This window comes from Nannospalax galili, unplaced genomic scaffold, assembly GCF_000622305.1.
Source record: "Nannospalax galili isolate Female #2095 unplaced genomic scaffold, S.galili_v1.0 scaffold739, whole genome shotgun sequence".
Classification (NCBI taxonomy): domain Eukaryota; kingdom Metazoa; phylum Chordata; class Mammalia; order Rodentia; family Spalacidae; genus Nannospalax; species Nannospalax galili.
This window is the reverse complement of record NW_008342028.1, coordinates 27,542-45,664: the sequence shown is the minus strand read 5'-3', so window position 1 is coordinate 45,664 and position 18,123 is coordinate 27,542. Positions and strand designations below refer to the sequence as shown.

The following is an 18,123-nucleotide window of genomic DNA, read 5'->3' as shown; positions in this document are numbered from 1 at the left end:
GGAAATGTTGTACTTGGTATTACAGTGGTGTATACATGGCACAGTGCATGGGATAATAAATGTACTAGTTACTTTTCTGTTGCTGTGTTAAAATACTATGACCAGAAGCAACTTAAGGAAGACACTTATTTTGGCTCAGGATTCTAGAAGGACAGAGTCTGTATGGCATAGGTAGCACAGCAGCACACAGCCCAGCACAAGTCATGCTGTCATGCTTCACCTTCCTTGGTACACAAGAAAACAGTGAGAGCAAACGGAAGTGGGGTGAGGCGATAAACTTGAAAGCCCACCCCAGGGACATACTTCTTCACTTTCTACAAGTTGTATGTCCATCCTAAAGAGCACCTCCAACAGGGGCCCAAGTTTTTAAATGTGTGAGCCTTTTGGGGATTTCTCATTCAAACCACCATAATAATTATTTGTCAAAGTCCATACAATACTCAATGCTGGGGGAACGATGGACTCTAGGTGAAGATGATGTGTCACTGCAGGCCCATCAACTGTAAAGCTTTAGTGTGGGAGTTTGATGGCAAGGGAGGGCCTGAGAAGGTAGAGGAAGGGAATTTTATGGGCAATCTCTGTTCAATTTTACTGTTATAAAACTATTCCAAAAATAAAATTTGCTTTCTTAAAACAATGGAACATCTAAAAAGTGTGGAATGGTTACACAGCCAGAGAACATACACAATGGTACTGCCAGAAAATGAAGAGCAAGAAAAGTACTGAAATAATAAATGAATATTTTCCAAAATTAATAGACAACACCAAACCACAGAGTCAGAAAACTCAGAGCCCTAAAATTAATGGTCAATTAATTGAAGAAAGATGTCCTCCTAGGAACACCATATTCAAATCTCAGAAAACTAAGGACAAGAAGAAAATTCTGATAGACTATTAGGGGAAGGGGCTCCTTACCTGTAGAGAAAGAATAATGTGAATTTTCAGGGGCCAGGAGCATCACTAGGTTGTAGAAATGTGCTTAGCATGCACTGAGACCTGGTTAAATCTCCAGCACAAATTAAAATGTTCTACTAGAAATTTGGCACGTAAGAGAATGGAGCAGAGCTTTCAAATACAAAATGCACAAAAATCCCAAAAAACTATAATTTTCTAATGAGTAGAATTATTTTCTAAAAGTGAAGAAGAAATAGACTCAAGAAAAACAAACTTAGGAAATCTGTCATGTGTAAACCTGCCTTGCCTGAAATGTTAAAAAAAAATTTTTCCAAAAAAAGAAAACTGACACAAATCATAAATTCCTATTAACTTAAAGTAAAAAGGACAAGAAAAGGAATAAATAAAAGTAAAATAAAAACTTTAATGTTCCTATTCTTAATTAATCTATAGTACTTATTTCTCACAACAATAGAATGTGTTAGCCATCGTATTTGTGAATAGTAGACTGAATGACAGCAATGGATAGGGTATTAAAAAGAGATGTAGTTGAGCTAAGTGACTACCAGTTGAGATAAACTGGAATATTAACCAATTCAATCTAATGGGCATTTATAGACTATTTCCTCTAACAATAACAACATGCATATTATTTTTTAATTTAAATATTTGAGAATTTCATACACAAAATACTAGTTCCTCCTTCTTTGCTCCTTCCTCCAATTCACACTGTGTCCCCTTCATCCTCTCTCAAATTCATGGTCTCTTCTATAATTATCATTAATACACATACATATATATGTAACAATGATGTATATACATATATATTATATGTGTAAAACTTACTCCATTCAGTGTCCCTTATATATACATGTGTTATTTAGGGCTGACCACTTGGGATTGGATAACCTGTCGTGGAGCTCATCCCTGGAGAAAGCTGATCCTCCCTCTCTCAGCAGCCATTGATTGCCTGCAACTCTTCATCTAGGTGTGGGGCTTTGTGAAATTTCCCCTACCCATATCAGCATGTCAACTGATGTCATTACACAGGTTGTTTAGGCAACCGTATTGTGGAGATTTTAGGATAGCACCCTGTCGTGTCTAGAAGACACCAGCTAGAGGCAAGCATTCTAGTCCTCTGGCTTTTATATTCTTTCTGCCTCCTTCTCTGACATGTACCCTGAGCCTTAGCTGTGTGGTTTGCATTACAGATATAGCAATTGAGGTTGGGAACCCCATGGTCACTTGTTCTCTGCATTTTGACCAGTTACAGATCTCTGTAATAGACTCTGTCTGTTGAAAGAAGAAGCTTCTTTGATGAGGGATAAGAGTTATACTTATCTGTGGATATAAGGGTAAGTATTTAGAATATAGTTCAAAATTATATTGGTTTGGGAAAATAGCAGTAATAGGTAGCTGGTTATGTTTACAGTGCCAGGGACAGAATTCTTCCTACTAAATGGGACTTTAGTTCAATTAGACAGCTGTCAGTTACCCCCCCCCAAAAAAATAACTTTTACTGCAATACTAGAAATATCTTGCTGGACTGGTCATTGTTGTCCTTCATAGGTTTTACACTTCAATAAAACTATTGGTTGCTTTTCTCCCTTGGCAGCTTGCACAGCACCTTATGATACTATGGGAGCTAGACCTCATGGAGGAGGCTTCCAGGTCAGTTGCAGCTCGATTCCTCCATGTCCTGTATCTTAAGTGTGGGTATCTTCAGTGATATGGTCTTATCTCTAAGTTCTGGGATGTACCCAAGGACAATGGCAATAGCTGTTTTGGGAGTCTCTTAGACTCTCCTGATCAACAACTTGAAGGAATGTTTCCCATTCCTGGCACCAGGGTTTTTATTAGAAAAGTCTGTGACTCTTAAGGGGAACATTACTACCCCGTGTGGCATAAATACATTTATATAGCTTAAAGGGGAGTATGTGTGCACACATACACATACATATTATCTATGTACTGTAAGTAAACTTATAAAATAATATTTCCCTAAAGCCTTTCAAACATCTGTAGTGTTATCTCTCCTTTCTCCCCACTCAACAGTTGAAGTCGACCCCCTCCTGTTTTTCCCTTCCCTCTTCCTAGCTACTATGCTCTCTAGAGTTCCTTCTCCTCTGTGCTGGTTATTTTTGTAAACTTTATACAAACTAGAGACACATGGGAAGACTGAGTGTCAATTGAGGAATTTCTTCCATTAGACTGTCCTGTGGCCATGTCTATGAGACATTATCTTAATTGCTAATTAGTATAGGAGGGTACAGCACACTGAATGGTCCCATCCTCAGGCAGGTGGGCCTGGGCTGTATAAGAAAGGAACCCAATAGAGGGATGCTTTTGGAAGCCCTTGTCAAGAAATTCCAATGGACTCTCATATGAATATTTGAAAATTGCCCTGTTTTGACTTTTTTTCTAGTTCCCTCTCTAGAACTTGTAACGCTAATTACTCTCGCCTTTACTTCTCCTTCACATCTCCTATTCAAGATTCAAGGACTTTCTTTTCCCCTTAGAGATAAGAGTTATGCAATTTAAGAGTCTTTTGGATAGATCCACTAAAGGGGTACTCCAATTGCCTCACCCTGAGTCCCTGTTCAGTATGGAAGAAGCCAGAGTGGTCTGCATCCCTATTCCCTATTGGCAATTTGGGCAGTTAGGGTAAAAAGACCCCAAAGAAAAGTAGCCATTTTTCTGGCTAAAAGTCAAAATGTCCTTGGGCCTCTTAGCAACATACTCTCTTCCAAAGGCCAAAAATGTCAAAAGTATTTGGGAGCTTGTATCTAATCCTTAAAACATTTTAGGGTTACCTCTTCAGAGGGGAGGAATGTTAGAGTGGCCAAAAGCCCCATAAAAATAAATAAATAAATATATCAAAGAAAAAAAAAAGGAAACTGAGCAAGCCCAGGGAAGAAAGCCAATAAGCAGTGTTACTCCATAGTCTTTCAGTTCCTGCCTCCAGGTTCCTACCTTGAATTCTTACCCTAACTTCCCTCTATGATGGTCTGTCACTTGGAAGTCTAAGATGAAATCAACCCTTTCCTCCCAAGTTGTTTTGGGTAAGCGTGCTCTATAACAGCAATCGAAAGTAAACTAAAATACCTCCCTCCCCCTTTCTAATTCCCTGGCTTCTGCAGTTACTTCAGGCTATATATTCAAATCTAAAGATTCAGAGCTAGGTTCCACAAAAAGAACATTGGCATTTGTCTTTCTGGGTCTAGATTACCTCACTCAGTATAATATTTCCCAGTTCCATCCGTTTACCTTCAAATTTCATTATTTCTTTTTGTCTTTACAACTAAGTAGAATTTCATTGTGTATAAGTACCATATTTTTATTATATAGTCATCACTTAAAGGATACCAAGGCTGATCAATTCCTAGCTATTATGAAAAGATGAGCAATTAACAAGGCTGTATCTCTATAGAAGGATACGGAGTCCTTTGGATGTACACCAAGGAGCAGTACAGCTGGGTCACATGGTACGTCTATTTTTAGCTTCTTGAAAAATCTCCACAGTGATTTCTGTAGCGGCTGCATCAGTTTGCAATCCCACCAACAGGGAATGAGGGTTCTCCTTTCCCAACATCCTCACTGGCATTTGTTGTCAGTTATTTTCTTGATCTTGGCCATTTTGATTAGGGTAAAATGAAATTCCAAAGTAGTTTTAATTTGCATTTCCCTGATGCTAAGGAACTTGAACCCTTTTAAAGACATTTCTTAACCATTTTTAAGTCTTTTTTTGAGAGATTCATATCCCAGTTTTTAATTGGATTGTTTTTGTTTTGGTTTTTGGTTGTTTTTATTAGTTCAATGTAAATAAAGTATATTAATCCTCTAATCTATAGGTGGCAAAGATTCTCATTCTGTGGGCTTCCTCTTTACTCCACTATTTCCTTTGCTATTCAGAACTTTTCGGTTTTATGAGGTCCCATTTGTCAATTATTGGCCTTAATTCCTTGAGTCTTTGGAGGACAAGATGTGACATTGGTGTCTCATTTGGGGCCGAGGACTCCACAGTCTCTTAGTCTCCAAATCTTGACCAGTTCTGAGTTTCTGTGTTAATTGTCATCTACTTCAAGATAAAGCTGCTCTGATGAGTGTTGAGAATACACTCATCTATGAGTATAACAGTAAGTCATTAGGAGTGGTTTTAATAGCGTGCCCATTTAGTATTTATATTTATCTTGCTATATATTAGAATAAGGATGCCTTCTTGTTTCTTGATGCCATTTGCTTAGAAAACTTTTTTCCATTATTTCACTCTAAGATAATATATCTATCCTTGAAGGTGAAATGGATTTCATACAGACAACAAAAAGAATTTTGTAATCTTGCCAGTAACTTTTGATTGAGGTATTGAGCTCACTGATATTCAGAGTTATTATTGAAAGATGTGTATTAATTGCTGTCATTTTGTTAACTTTGTGGCATTTATCTTTTTAGCCCCACTTTGCATTACTGTCCTATCATCATTAATTTCTTCCTGTAGCCTCTTGGATATGCTTATCTTCCACTTCGGTCTGAAATACACCTCTAAGGCCAGTTTGGTTGTTGTAAATTCCTTTATCCTATTTCTTTTACTCTCTTTTTTTGGTCTTTTTGAGACAGGGTATTCCAGCTGCCTGGAACTCACTCTGTAGACCAGGCTGGCCTCGAACTCACAGAGATCCACCTGCCTCTGCCTCCCAAGTGCTGGGATTAAAGGCATGTGCCACCACGCCTGGCCCTTTATCCCATTTTTATCAAGGAGAATTTTTCTTCCTTCTGCAATTATGACAGATAATTTTGCCAGGTATAGTACTTTTGGTCATTATCAGTGGTCTGTCAGAACATGAAGTCCATTACTCCAAGCACTTCTGGCTTGTATTAGAATTGGGCTTTCTCTCTGGCAGGATTCAGCATCCTTTCCTTTTCCATGTACTCAGTATTTTAACGATAATAGGGTATGGTGAGCTTTTTTTTTTCCTGGTCCTATTTGTTTGGTGTTCTATGTGCCTCTTGTATTTGAATGAAATTCTCTTTCCCAAGATTTAGGGAATTTTCCCCTATGGCTTTATTGAAAATATTTGATATGCCCTTGACCTGCTTCTATGCTAATAATTCATAGATTTGGTCTTTTCATGGTGCCCTAAAGTTCTTTCATATTTCACTGTGTTTTTTAATTTATCATTTTCTTTGGTTAAATGATCCAGTTCTCTATCTTGTCCTTCAGCCTTCACATTCTCTTTTGCATGTGACTCACTTGTCTGATGGGGCTTTCCGCTGAGCTTTTTCCTTAGACATGCATCTTTTCATTTCTGGCTTCATGTGGGGGGATTTCTTCAGCATTTCTCATTCTTTACTGAATTCTATTTTGAGGTCTGGAATTATCCCCATTTCACTCAGCTCTTGCTTTGTTGTTTCTCTTGGACATCAATCAGCACATCCCTGTCCTCGTTTAATTAATTTAAGTGTCTATTCATGTCTTCTTTGAATTTTTGAACTTTTTGAACAGTTTATTATTGTTCTCTTGAATCCCATTAAGTTTTGTTGAAATTGTTCTCATTGGGGACCATTACTATGGGATTGGTGGTTTTTGGAGAGGTATGTTAGTTTTTCTTATTGCTCATGTTTCTGTGATGGGATTTGGGTATCTAGAGGTAGGTGGGTGGTTGTGCCTTTAATTTTTTTCTTTATTCTTGAGAATAGTATACATGTAAACAATGAAATATTATCACATATGCCCTCCAATTTCCTCCGTATTCTCTGACATGTTCCCATTTATACTTCGTGTCTTTTTTTTACTATGCCACTTAGTCCAGTAAGTGCTGCCCATAGGTGTGGGGCCAGCCACTAGAGCATGGAAATCCTACCAGTGGTCAGATCCTCAAAATGAATGATTCTCCATACCCCAGAAACTATCTCCTTAGATATTTCCTTAGTAAGGGATGATGCTTAGAGAGCGCTTTCTCCATCTATGCAGTCATTGTGGGTGGTTTGGTTTTATACACACCTCGTACAGGTAACCGTAGCTGCCGTAAGTTCATGAGTGCACTAGCCATGTCATGTCCAGAGGCAGCATTTCACAGCATTCCTCCCTATCCTTTAGCTCTTACATTCTTTTCACCTCCTCTGGAATGTTTCTTGAGCCTTGGGTAAGGGGTAATATAGACACTTTGACAACATGATCGTTTAACAAAATAACAATAACAGATTCTACCCTAGTGTCTGTGACCTCCCAGCTCTTGATCAGGATTATAGTACCAGCCATGAAGTTTTCTCCTGTGTAGCAGGCCTCAGATCCAATCAGAAAGCAGTTAGTTACCCCATAACAGTCATGCACAGGTAGGTACCTCTTGCCTGGAAAGTAGGTATTGCAGCATGCAGGGTCCAGCACTGACTAAAACCATTGATGTCCTCCAGCAACCTGTATAGTGCCCTTTGGTACTGTAAAGGCTAGCCAATAGGGAAGAAGTTTCCTGGTTGGCATGAGATTGATTTTTCTATGTTCTACAGCTAAAGTATATCATATCTTTTTAATGAGCTTTTGTACATTTCATACAATAGCCTTGAAAAGATAGGGGTTAAAAAGACAAGGGTGTGTTGCAGAGTGTAGCCTCTGATCTCGGAAGTAGGCAGGTGCTCTGCAGCCAGTCTTGAGAAGGTAGGGATTTTAGGTGTTGAAAACCCACATGGCTATGACCTCTGATCTGAGACTCTGTCACTACAGGAAGTACTGAGACATCAGGGTGGGGGTGGGGGTGGGGAGGTTTAGGTAGTGGAAGTATGGCCTCTGACTAGGGGAGTTGGTAGGGGCTCCATATGAGTTCCAACATGTAGGATTTACATGCCTGTGGGTAATGGGGGGGTGGCTTCTGTAGTTGGGATTGAGCAGGTAATCAGCAAGTCTTGATAGGATTGGGGTGCCGGCAAGGGTGTAGGTGAAACCACTTTCTGTGAAATGTGAAGGCAGTCCACACAGTTCCTCAGACAGTGCAGTTAGAGAGCCAGAGGGACTTGGAAGTGAGGGCTCCACCAGTGAAGTGGGCAGAGGCTCAAGGTCCTCAGATAGTGGTGATTGGGTACCAAAGGGCAGAGTAGGAAGGGAGCAAGCAGATACACTAAGAAGGTCCTGGGATGGCAGATTTCACGTGCCAGAGAGAGGGGATGGCATGGTCATCCTACAGAGACAATAGGCAATAGATGTGGGTCCTTGGATGAAGGTTTGAATCCCCAAGGGAGGGGAAAGTAAGGACTCAGCTTGCAAAGCAAAAGGTGAAGTCCTGCAAAGAGAGAGTCATGAGACCTGGGATAGCGGGGTTAGTGTGCCCAAAGGAGGAGAGGGTGAGGGCCCTGCCTGTGAAGAGGACTATGTGAGTCCTGCAAAGCTGGAGAGAGTTCTAGCAGGATGGTGGGCCTAGGAAGGTGGTGGGTTGGGATTCCATAGGGAGAAGGAGAATGGCACCTACCAACAATTTGGGTGTTGGCCATCCTGGGAAGACAGCAAGAATGGAATTCCAGAGGGAAGACAATGTGAATAGAGAGGGCCTTACCAGCAATGTGGGCAGTGACAGTCCTGGGAAGGCCAAGACTTTTTTTATAGTCCATCCATTGAGAAATAGGTAAGCAAATTTTGGTGTGTTGTAATTACTATCATAAATTTTATATAGTCACTAATAATACTCATATACACAAAATTGTATGCAAAAAATGTTTAAATGATAATGAAAATATTAATTATAACATAAATTATGTTTACTGAGACTGCTTAAGTCTTAGGTATCTACATGGACAGAAATCAGAGCTTTGTATAATTGCAGTTACCATTAGGGAGTTCTTTATTTGTTCTGTAAAATATTGATGTGTGCAATAAAAAATAAAATATTAAAAACATAAACAGCTATACCTTTTAAAGTACTCAATTTGAATCACAAACATAAATGTAAGAGTATAAAACTATTAGAGGAGAACATAGGAAATCTCAGAAGACAACAATATAAAAACAATCCTCCTAAAAATAGGGGAAAATGGGAGCATCATTAAAGAAGATGGCAAGCACGCATATCATTAGAGAACTGCAAATCCAAACAAGGTACCAGTACATACAATGACCAACTTAAGGAAAAACTGAGAATACCAAATACCACTAAGGATGTATATTAACAAGAACCGTCATTCACTATTGATACAATTCAAAATGATCCAGCTACTTTGGAAGATGCATTGACAGTTTCTTACAAAGTTAAGCACAATCTCACCACACAACCCAGCAACTGTGATCAGAAGTATTTCCACAATTAAGTGGACAACCTGAGTTCATATAAAAACCTACACAGGGATTTTTTTTGCAGTTGTATTTGTAGTCACCAAAACCTGGAGATAACCAAGATGTCAACAGGTCAACTGATAAACAAAGTGTGGCTCGTCCACTTACGAGGCATAAGACAAAGTGAAAGCAAGCCATGAAAACCCACGGAGGAACAATAGGCACACGTTAAAGGAGCTAGTCTGATAAGATATATACTATGTTTTAAAACTCAGTGGTTACAAGGGATTTAGAAGAAGAAAAGATGAATAGACAAATCACAGGGCTCTGTTAGGTCAGTGAAGTGCCTCTGTCTAAAACTAAAGGTAGGTATGTGTCATTATGCAACTATCAAAGCCCACAGAATGCAGGGCACCAAGACTGAACTGTAACACAAATCATGCAGCTTAGTTAATGTATCAGTATGGATTAAGCAGTTTTAATACCATACCAACGCAAGATGTTATCAGAAGGTGAACTGTATGAGTGTGTAAAGGATAACAGAGGAATTCTCTGTACTTTTTACAGGTTATCATAAATTGTAAAAAAATATTGTTCTAATAAACAAAATGTATAGCTTTAAATCAGTCCAAGAATCCTATTTTATATAAATCCAATCTGACATTTTTCTAAGTAAAATTTTTCTGCTTCCAGCATTTAAGTCTCACTTCCCTTTATAGAATTTCCTTGTGTGTCACATTCCCTGGGTCATGTCTGTCAGAGTTTGGGGTGGGATAGTGAGAATGCAGACATATGTCCTTAGGCTGCCATCTGCTCTCCGAACAGCACCCCATATGTTGTTGGTGTATACAGTTTCCATTGTTGACATTTATGAATCAAGTAATTGTACTTTGATTTCTTTCTTCGCTTGAGTTAATTATGAAGATGTCTAAATTTCCAAGTGGTATATTTTTTAAATGTTACTAATTTCAGTTTCGTTGCTTGTTGTTTGAGATATGTGAACTGCATAAGTTCTACTTTTTTGGACTCCACTGACAGGCTTTCTTTGTCGTTAGTTTAGTACCTGATCAATTTTTTTATATGTTGTCTAGATAGTTTATATTCTTGTGTTAAATGCTTTTTTTTTCCTATTTACATTTTTGTAGGCCTTTCTGCCTGTAAAACTTTGAACACTCTTTGTTATATATATTTAGTGTTATATTACTTGTTACACCTAAGTTATCAGTATTCTACTACCATTATGTGTTGTATCTTTTATGAGACTAAATAATCTCTTTGTCACATATAAGGCTATTAACCTTAAATTTGATTGGTATTATGAAGTATTTCAACAAAAGCCCTTTTAAAGGTTAACTGTTTGATATGCCTCTGACCATCCCTCTATTTTAAAATTTTAATATTATTTGATATTATTGATTTCTATTCTAGACAGTATATAGTTGGATCTTAGGGGAAGTTGTCTGTTTAAATGAAGGTTAGGCCATGGTGAAGGTTGGGACATGGTGTTTAAGATTATTTCAGTACCTCATTGCAACCTTTCTATGCTATACTTTACTCTTTGATTATTTGTTTCTGATGTGGTTATTAATTGTGACTGGCTGAAACAAATATTCCTCTAGAACATCCACAATCTAATCCTTAGAATCCATTTAGATTACTTTATATGACAAAAAAGGACTTTTCATATGCAATTATGGATCATGAAATGGGAAGATCACCCCACAGAAACCAGCCCCCCACCTGCAATCCTTACAGCAAGACTGAGGGATCTGACACACAGACAGGACACTCCATATCCACAGAGGCAGGGATTGATTGCATTGATGTGGCCACAGCCATGGAATGCTGGCAGCTGCCTGAAGCCCAAAGACACAAGGAATGGATTCCTTGGATTCCAGGAACCCAGCCAACACCTTGATTTTGCCCCAGCAGAATTGTTTTGGCCTTCTGCTCTTCAGAATTGTGAGAGAATAAATTGATATTGTTTAAACCACCAAGTTTGTGGCAGTTTGTCGCAGTAATCACAGGAGACAAAGCAATTAATTTTTCTCCATTTTATTTTACTTTACTATAGTTAGATACATTTCTATCAAAGTAAAAATGGAAAGCTATCTAAATACCAAAGTGGAAATGCAAGATAACTCCTTTCTTTTTGCTCTCTCCCCTTACTGAACTCCCCAGATCTTTTCCTGAAATGTTCAATAGTCATTTACAACTGTCTGGTAAGCATTTTGCTGCCTTTCTTGTTTAGCATAGACGCTGCTGTTTTATCCTCTTTGGGAGTTTGTAATTATTCAGCTGTAGTGTTTTCTCGGTGAGGACTTTCAGGATGCATATGGGGGGGGTTATATTTCCTTCCTTTCTACATGTCTTTAAAAAGCTGTTTTGTACTTTGGCACAGAAATGTTGTTTACAAAATTCTTGGATTGTAATTTTTCTTTCAAAATTCTGAACATGTTCTCATAGTGTTCTCTGGCATTTCTTTTTTGAAATGCATTTCTTTATTTTATTTTACTGTGCAGAGATGTTTGAAGATGTTTCATCTCAGAAGTTAAATACTCTTTTTGATTGTATCTCAAAGTTCATCTCTTTTTGGTTAACTTTGCCCATTGCCTTGAAAAATATGTTTTGGTGACTCTGTTTCCTGTCTGAGATTCTGAACTGTATCAATCACCTCACTCAAGACAGCATGCATGCCCAAGACTCTTAGGAATGTTCTGCCAGGACCTTCAGCCTGTTGGCCTTCTCTTTCCCAGCCCTATGTAACGTTGCCTTTTCAGGTCTGTGTGGTCAGCCTCCTGTTCACGGATCACAAAAACCTCAGTTTTCTCTAAGGAGACACTGGTTTGAATTTTTTCTTTAGTCTTAGCCATGCACTATCTGATTCTCCATTGGTTGCTTTTTACATTAAAACAGTCCCTTTTTTATGTCCCTCCTGGGAGCCTTCAATCTCTGTTCATTCTTTATAACCCTCTCCCTGTGGCATCTTCCACAACATTAGTGCTAGAATGCATTGTGGTTGTGTTATAGAGATAAAAATAAAGAATGACAGTGCACAGATGGTCCCTGACTTCTGATTATTCAACATGTGGTTATTAAACTGCATGACGGTACAAAGCACACCCATGTAATCTCTGTTTTCACTTTCAGTGCAATGGTCAATACATTACCTAAGCTGCTGAGCACTTTATTATGAAATCGGATTTGTATTAAATGATCTTGCCCAACTGGAGGCTAATCTAAGTGTTTTAAATGCATTTGAAGTAGGTTAAAATATGATGTTCAGAAGGTTGGGTTTATTAAATACATTATTAAATTAATATGTTTCAACTTGCAATCAGTTTATGGAACATAGCCCCATCCTAAACTGAGGTACAACTGTATTGGGTTGTTATTTGTCTGAACCTCAGAAAGAGTAATAAAGATACAATTTCTGAATAAAAGTGAATACCTAAAAGAAAGTCAGTCTCTCATCTCTGAAGTTCCATCTTCCAGTTACTCTTTTATGTCCTTTAGACTTTAGCTACAAAAAGAGGTGTAGTGAGATACAGCTGGCTGGTAGAAATTAGGCTTCAAGTAACTTGGAAATTTCTAATGAGATCATCCTCTCAGACATATTCTATCTAATTAGGTTCTAATATGAACCCCTCGCAGAAGAGATTTTAACGTCTTATATCCCAATTTCCTCCTCTGCAAAGTATGTAAATAAAGCTGTCTCTAAGATATTTAGAGGGTATGGATGAGTTGAGTAAAAAAGAGAGAGAACAGGGAGGAGGAAAAGGAGGTTCAGGAGATTGCCCTATGCACAGTTCTGCTGGAGGCCAGGAGGAGGGAGGAAGCACTCTCAGGCTGTCTGAGCTGAAGATGATAAATGGCTCAGAACAGCATGTGGACTCCCTGAAACCTGAACCCTTCTATCACCCCCCAACTACTCTCACTGATAAATGGCAAATGAACTTTTGTTTCTAATTATTCTGGAATGTCAATTGTGGCAGAGAAAATTAGTTTAGCTTTAAAAGTTAATTACAAATAAATGTACCATGCAAATGTCAAGAGAGACTGATCCTGAAATATGGAATTTCCAAGAAGTCAGTTGAATGACTAGAGAGAGCTGTTGGCATTCTCAACCATCACAGGAAGCAGTACAAAGTCAGCAGGAGGCCTGACTCTGTTCCCAGCAGGGAGGACCAGGAGCCTTCTCTAGCCCAACCCTTCTTTGGTTCAATTCCCTGGTTTCTAAGTAGCAAGAACACTATGTGCTTTCTCTCCCATGTGAAGTCACATACATCCTCTGGTTCTGTTTTTAGGTTGTCCTCCTCTATGCCTCTACATACGTCCTGGTGTCCCTCAGCATAGACAGATACCACGCCATCGTTTACCCCATGAAATTTCTTCAAGGAGGTAAGCAGGCATTCTTTCACAAAGAGATCTTTTGATGGGGGTGGGGTTATTTTTGCTATTTTATTTTTAATATTTTCTCCCCCCAACACCCTTCTTTTTCCTCTTCCCTCTTTGTTCTCCACTTCATTTTGGGTCTAAGGGTCCAAAAGGTAGAGAAGTGAAAGCTTGGATGCTGGAGGAAATGTTTCCTCCACTCTGGGCATGCCCCAGAGCAGGCAAGGGAAGTCCTTGGTGGCCCCATGCTGTGGCTATCAGATCTTGTAGAAAGGCTTCCTTTCCACCTTTACCCATCCAGCCCTGCTGATAGATAAGCACCCCCTTACAAAGAAATGAGTGTTCTCGCTCCATGTTGTTCAATTTCTAGAAGTAAACACCTGACCCTCTTTACCCCCAAACTGTAGAAAAATTGAAAAAATACCTTTAATTTATTGAAAGTAGAGGAATACCTCCTTGGTCAAGGGTCCCTGAAATAAAGAAAATGAACTAGAGAAACCACAAACCCATAACATCCCCAGTTGATGATGGTGGTAATGCTGGGGTGGGTGCTAGGAGCACATATGGAATGAATTTCAGTGCACACTGCAGGAGTGGAGCACAGGCAGCTCAGGGGTGGGGGATCCTGAGAGAGGGCAGCTCCCAGGAGGATCAACCACAGCTGGCCTCCATCTGCCTTCTGTGCTCCCCGACCCAGCTGAGAGGAATGGAACTCTGCTTCCCAAGGGAACAGCCTAGGGATGTAGCATATGAAGAGGCTCTGTGTGGTCCAAGAAGCATCAATGCCATGGTAGGCACCTAGGTAGGACCCACAGAAAGAGCCATTGGTGTGGATGCCTTCCTCACCTTCCCACGAGCACAGGGAAACTGAAATTCTCACTATAAGGACACAGGAAAAATCAGATATATTTTTTAATGTGACAACTAAACTGAGGGAAAATATATAACTACATTTAAAATGCAATCCATGGAATTCCCACTTAAGGAAAGCAAAGTTAGTAAAGTAAGCAGAACTTTCTGGAAAGTACAGAGAATGTCATCAGAAAGCTGCAAGAAGCCAGGGGCTGTGAGGATTTCAGTGTCTATCAACATAGATAGATAGTCTGGATAATGAAGTTCTTTTTTACTGCTTTTGACTAAAGTGGCAATTTCTTTAGCCAGCAGCTCCAGAGAATTTGATACTATTATATTTTTTTAGGAAAAGAAAATATAGAAATAGTAAAATATCGGCAACACTGAAGAGAAATGTGCTGTGTTAGATATTAAAATATAATCTCAGACTCTGATAATTAGAACAAATGTTACCGAAAGCAAAATAGCATGTAGATGCACATATATAGGCACATATATTGGCATATAAAACTTCAAATCAGTTGGAAAATAATGAGTTTATTAATATATAATACTGAACTACCTCTATAGCCATTTGAAAACCATTAAATCACCACATGTCACAGCTAATTAAAAACAGGCCCCTGCTGGCCTGGAAGTGCCAAACTTCAGAAAAAAAAGTGCTAACAGAACATAATGAGAAAATTTTTATAATCTTCACAAGGAAAACATCTTTCTAGGAATCACAGCAAAAGCAGAAGCAATAAGAAAATCATGTTTCACGGTGTGAAGGTAGCAGACTACTTACACAAGTAATAAGCATCAGGAACAAAAGCAAAGAGACAAATGGGAACGTTTAAATAACATGCAAAGAGCTAATATCCTTCCTACGGCAATTTTGACAAAGACATAGGCACATCAACTAAAAAACTGGAAAACACAGATAGAAAGAGAGAAATGCAAACAGCCAGAAGACATGCAGAAATGTTCATTTTGACCATTAATTAAAGAATTGCAAGGCTAAGCACATGGAGACGGAATTTTATCAGCCAGCTAAATGAGTTTAAAAGAAACATCTCCTCGGGGTTGAGAACAGCAGGATATGGGCCACCCTGCACCTCCAGGTGGGAGCTGTGCTTTGCAGGGGGAGTCTCACTCATTTTGCTTATGAGGAAATTGAAGTGGTAGGGGACACTGAGAGGTCCCAGTGTCTCTCACACGGGTATCTGACTCTGTGGTGGACCCCATGTACACACCAAGCATGTTCCCAGTACCCAGATATCTTTCCCTTATATTTGAGCAGAGAAGCAAGCCAAGGTCCTCATCTGCATAGCCTGGAGCCTCTCCTTTCTGTTCTCCATCCCCACCCTGATCATATTTGGGAAAAGGACACTCTCCAACGGTGAGGTGCAGTGCTGGGCACTGTGGCCAGACGACTCCTACTGGACCCCCTACATGACCATTGTGGCCTTCCTCGTATATTTCATCCCCCTGACAATCATCAGGTAAGCAGCTGGTAGACCAGATTCCACCTGAGCACCTTCCTGCTTTGTCCCTTCAGATCATTCTTATCCCAAGATCCTTGAGAAAACTAGTCAGGAGCCAAGAGTCTATCTCCTGTTACCATAGGCTAACCTTATCTCTGCCAAAGCAGTGTTAGGAAACAGGGAACAAAGACTTCCTGAGAATGTGCTATATCCCAGTCTTTGTGCTAACTGGCTAACAATTATCCTATTTTTCACAGTGTAGTCCTGTGAAAAAATTTCTTCATTTTATCTACGGTAAAACCCAAGATCTTACCCAATCTCACACAGGATTGAAATCCAAATCTGTCTGATTACACATCTTGTCCTGTGCATACTTGAAACAAATTGAACAAAAAATACAACAGTGTACCTATTAGTATATACTTGAGTATGTGGACACTGGGATCTGTCCACATAAGGAACACCTCTTGCAAACCACCATTGAAGGAGGAAAAGACTCAGGTAGAAGGATATAGGGAGGAAGCAGGTTCCTTGGTGATCAGAGACCAGAAGGAGGTGGAGGCAGTGAGTGGTCAGGCAAGCAATGACAGTGGGGGAGGGGAGTTGGTAATGACCTCCCCTTGATTACTGGGGGCAGCAGGAGGAGGCAGAGTTCATTGTGAAAGGCCTTAGCAATCAAGCCACAGAATGATCTCCTGCTCCTGCAGCCACAGCAGCCCTCTCCAGGCAGAATCTCCCCGGTCACACAGTAGGACACCTGGCAACAGTAGCCCTGCCTGTGTGAACCAGTGAGAGGCTGCAGAAAAAGTACATTGGTGGCAGGTGTGTACGGGCCATAACGCTCCTATACATTTGGGTGCCCCTCTCTCACCTGCTCAGATGGGCTATCTCATGTCCTGGGAAAATCAGATCAGCCTTTCAGGTATGATGGTATAGAATGAAATTTTTTAAAATGCCTGAAATTGAAATTGCATAGGAGTCCCTGCTTATTTCTTTGGAACTCATGGAGTAGGGATTTCAAGATCCCTTGAGGACCCTTGGATGCACATTGACAAACCACTCTCTAGAAAGATGTGCATAAGACTACAGTGGAGGCAGCTCTTGGTTCCTCTTCTTCTAGCCCAATGGAAAACCATACAGTTTCTTTATTTGAGCTTTCCTAAACTGTGAAGTTAGGGAAATATACCCCATTGTTTTAAAATGTGTTCATTTTACTGATTTCGTTGCTCATTTTACTGATTGAATGTTTGTGTTTCCTGAGATCACCTGTTTGGTGCTTGATGCTCATGTTTAGTCTCAAACTCCTAGCTGGGAGGAATGTTACCCATTGCCATTTGACCTCTGACCTTTCTTCAAGTTGAATCTTAACATCCAGTGGAAGCTAACTTACTTGCTCCCTAGCTGGGTAGTGACAGTGACCAGGACAGTCAGCCAATAGCTCATCTGAGATTAGACACCAGCCAGTCCTCTTTGCTGAACTGACAAATTAACATCTACATTAATTTCAACTTAATGCCCTGCCCCCCACCACTTTGACTGTCGGAGGTCTTTAATGTAACCAGCCAAGGTTAACTATTAGCAATACTGTTGGAAGGTACAGAAGGAGAGGAGAGAGGCTAGTCTAGAAGGAGAGGCTGGAGCTTCCTAGGCAACCAAAGCATAAATTTCACTGGTAGTAGCCTATTTCCATCAGATCTGCCCTAAGGTCTATCACTATCTGAAATTTCTTTCTCAGATTAATTTGGGCTGCATTACACTAGGACAGTTCCTCCAGCTTGCCTGCCATTTAACTCATGGATTTTTAGCATCCTTGAAAAGACAACACAGAGTTTGGGAAATGGTTTCAAAAGGAAGCTTCACTCAGCTCTCATCAATGCAGAGCCTCTGTAAGGACTGCTCCTGCTGCTGGCTCCTGCCTCCTAGTAGTGACCTCACTTGTCCTTGAGCTTCTCTGAGGCATTGCCTGTCTGGTGGGAAGCCTGTGGCTCATCCATCAGCTTAGCTGAGAACTAGCTTTTCTCTCTTGGGGAAATGGCATCCTCACCTCTTGAACCAAACTCAGGCCCAGGGGGAATGTTGTGAGGAATTTATTTTCTATTAACTCCTTCCTGGTATAGTTGCTATAATTTCATATGAATCTCTCAGATCTAACCTCTCTCTCTCTCTCTCTCTCTCTCTCTCTCTCTCTCTCTCTCTTTCTCTCTCTCTCTCTCTCTCTCTTCCCCTTTTCTTCTCTCTCTGTTTTCTGCTCTCTCTCACATATAC

At 39.9% G+C, this 18,123-nt stretch overlaps 1 protein-coding gene across 1 annotated transcript in view; it reads left to right on the top strand.

The window, feature by feature from the left end:
* LOC103738029 (neuropeptide S receptor) overlaps positions 1-18,123 on the top strand; it is a gene marked incomplete at its 3' end in the record, with an annotated part of 190,433 nt that overhangs the window by 166,223 nt on the left and 6,087 nt on the right. Inside the window, exons 4-5 of the mRNA XM_008837834.1 lie at positions 13,453-13,546; positions 15,675-15,876. Of these exons, the coding sequence (XP_008836056.1) occupies positions 13,453-13,546; positions 15,675-15,876 (296 nt within the window). The remainder of the gene's footprint in view (positions 1-13,452; positions 13,547-15,674; positions 15,877-18,123) is intronic.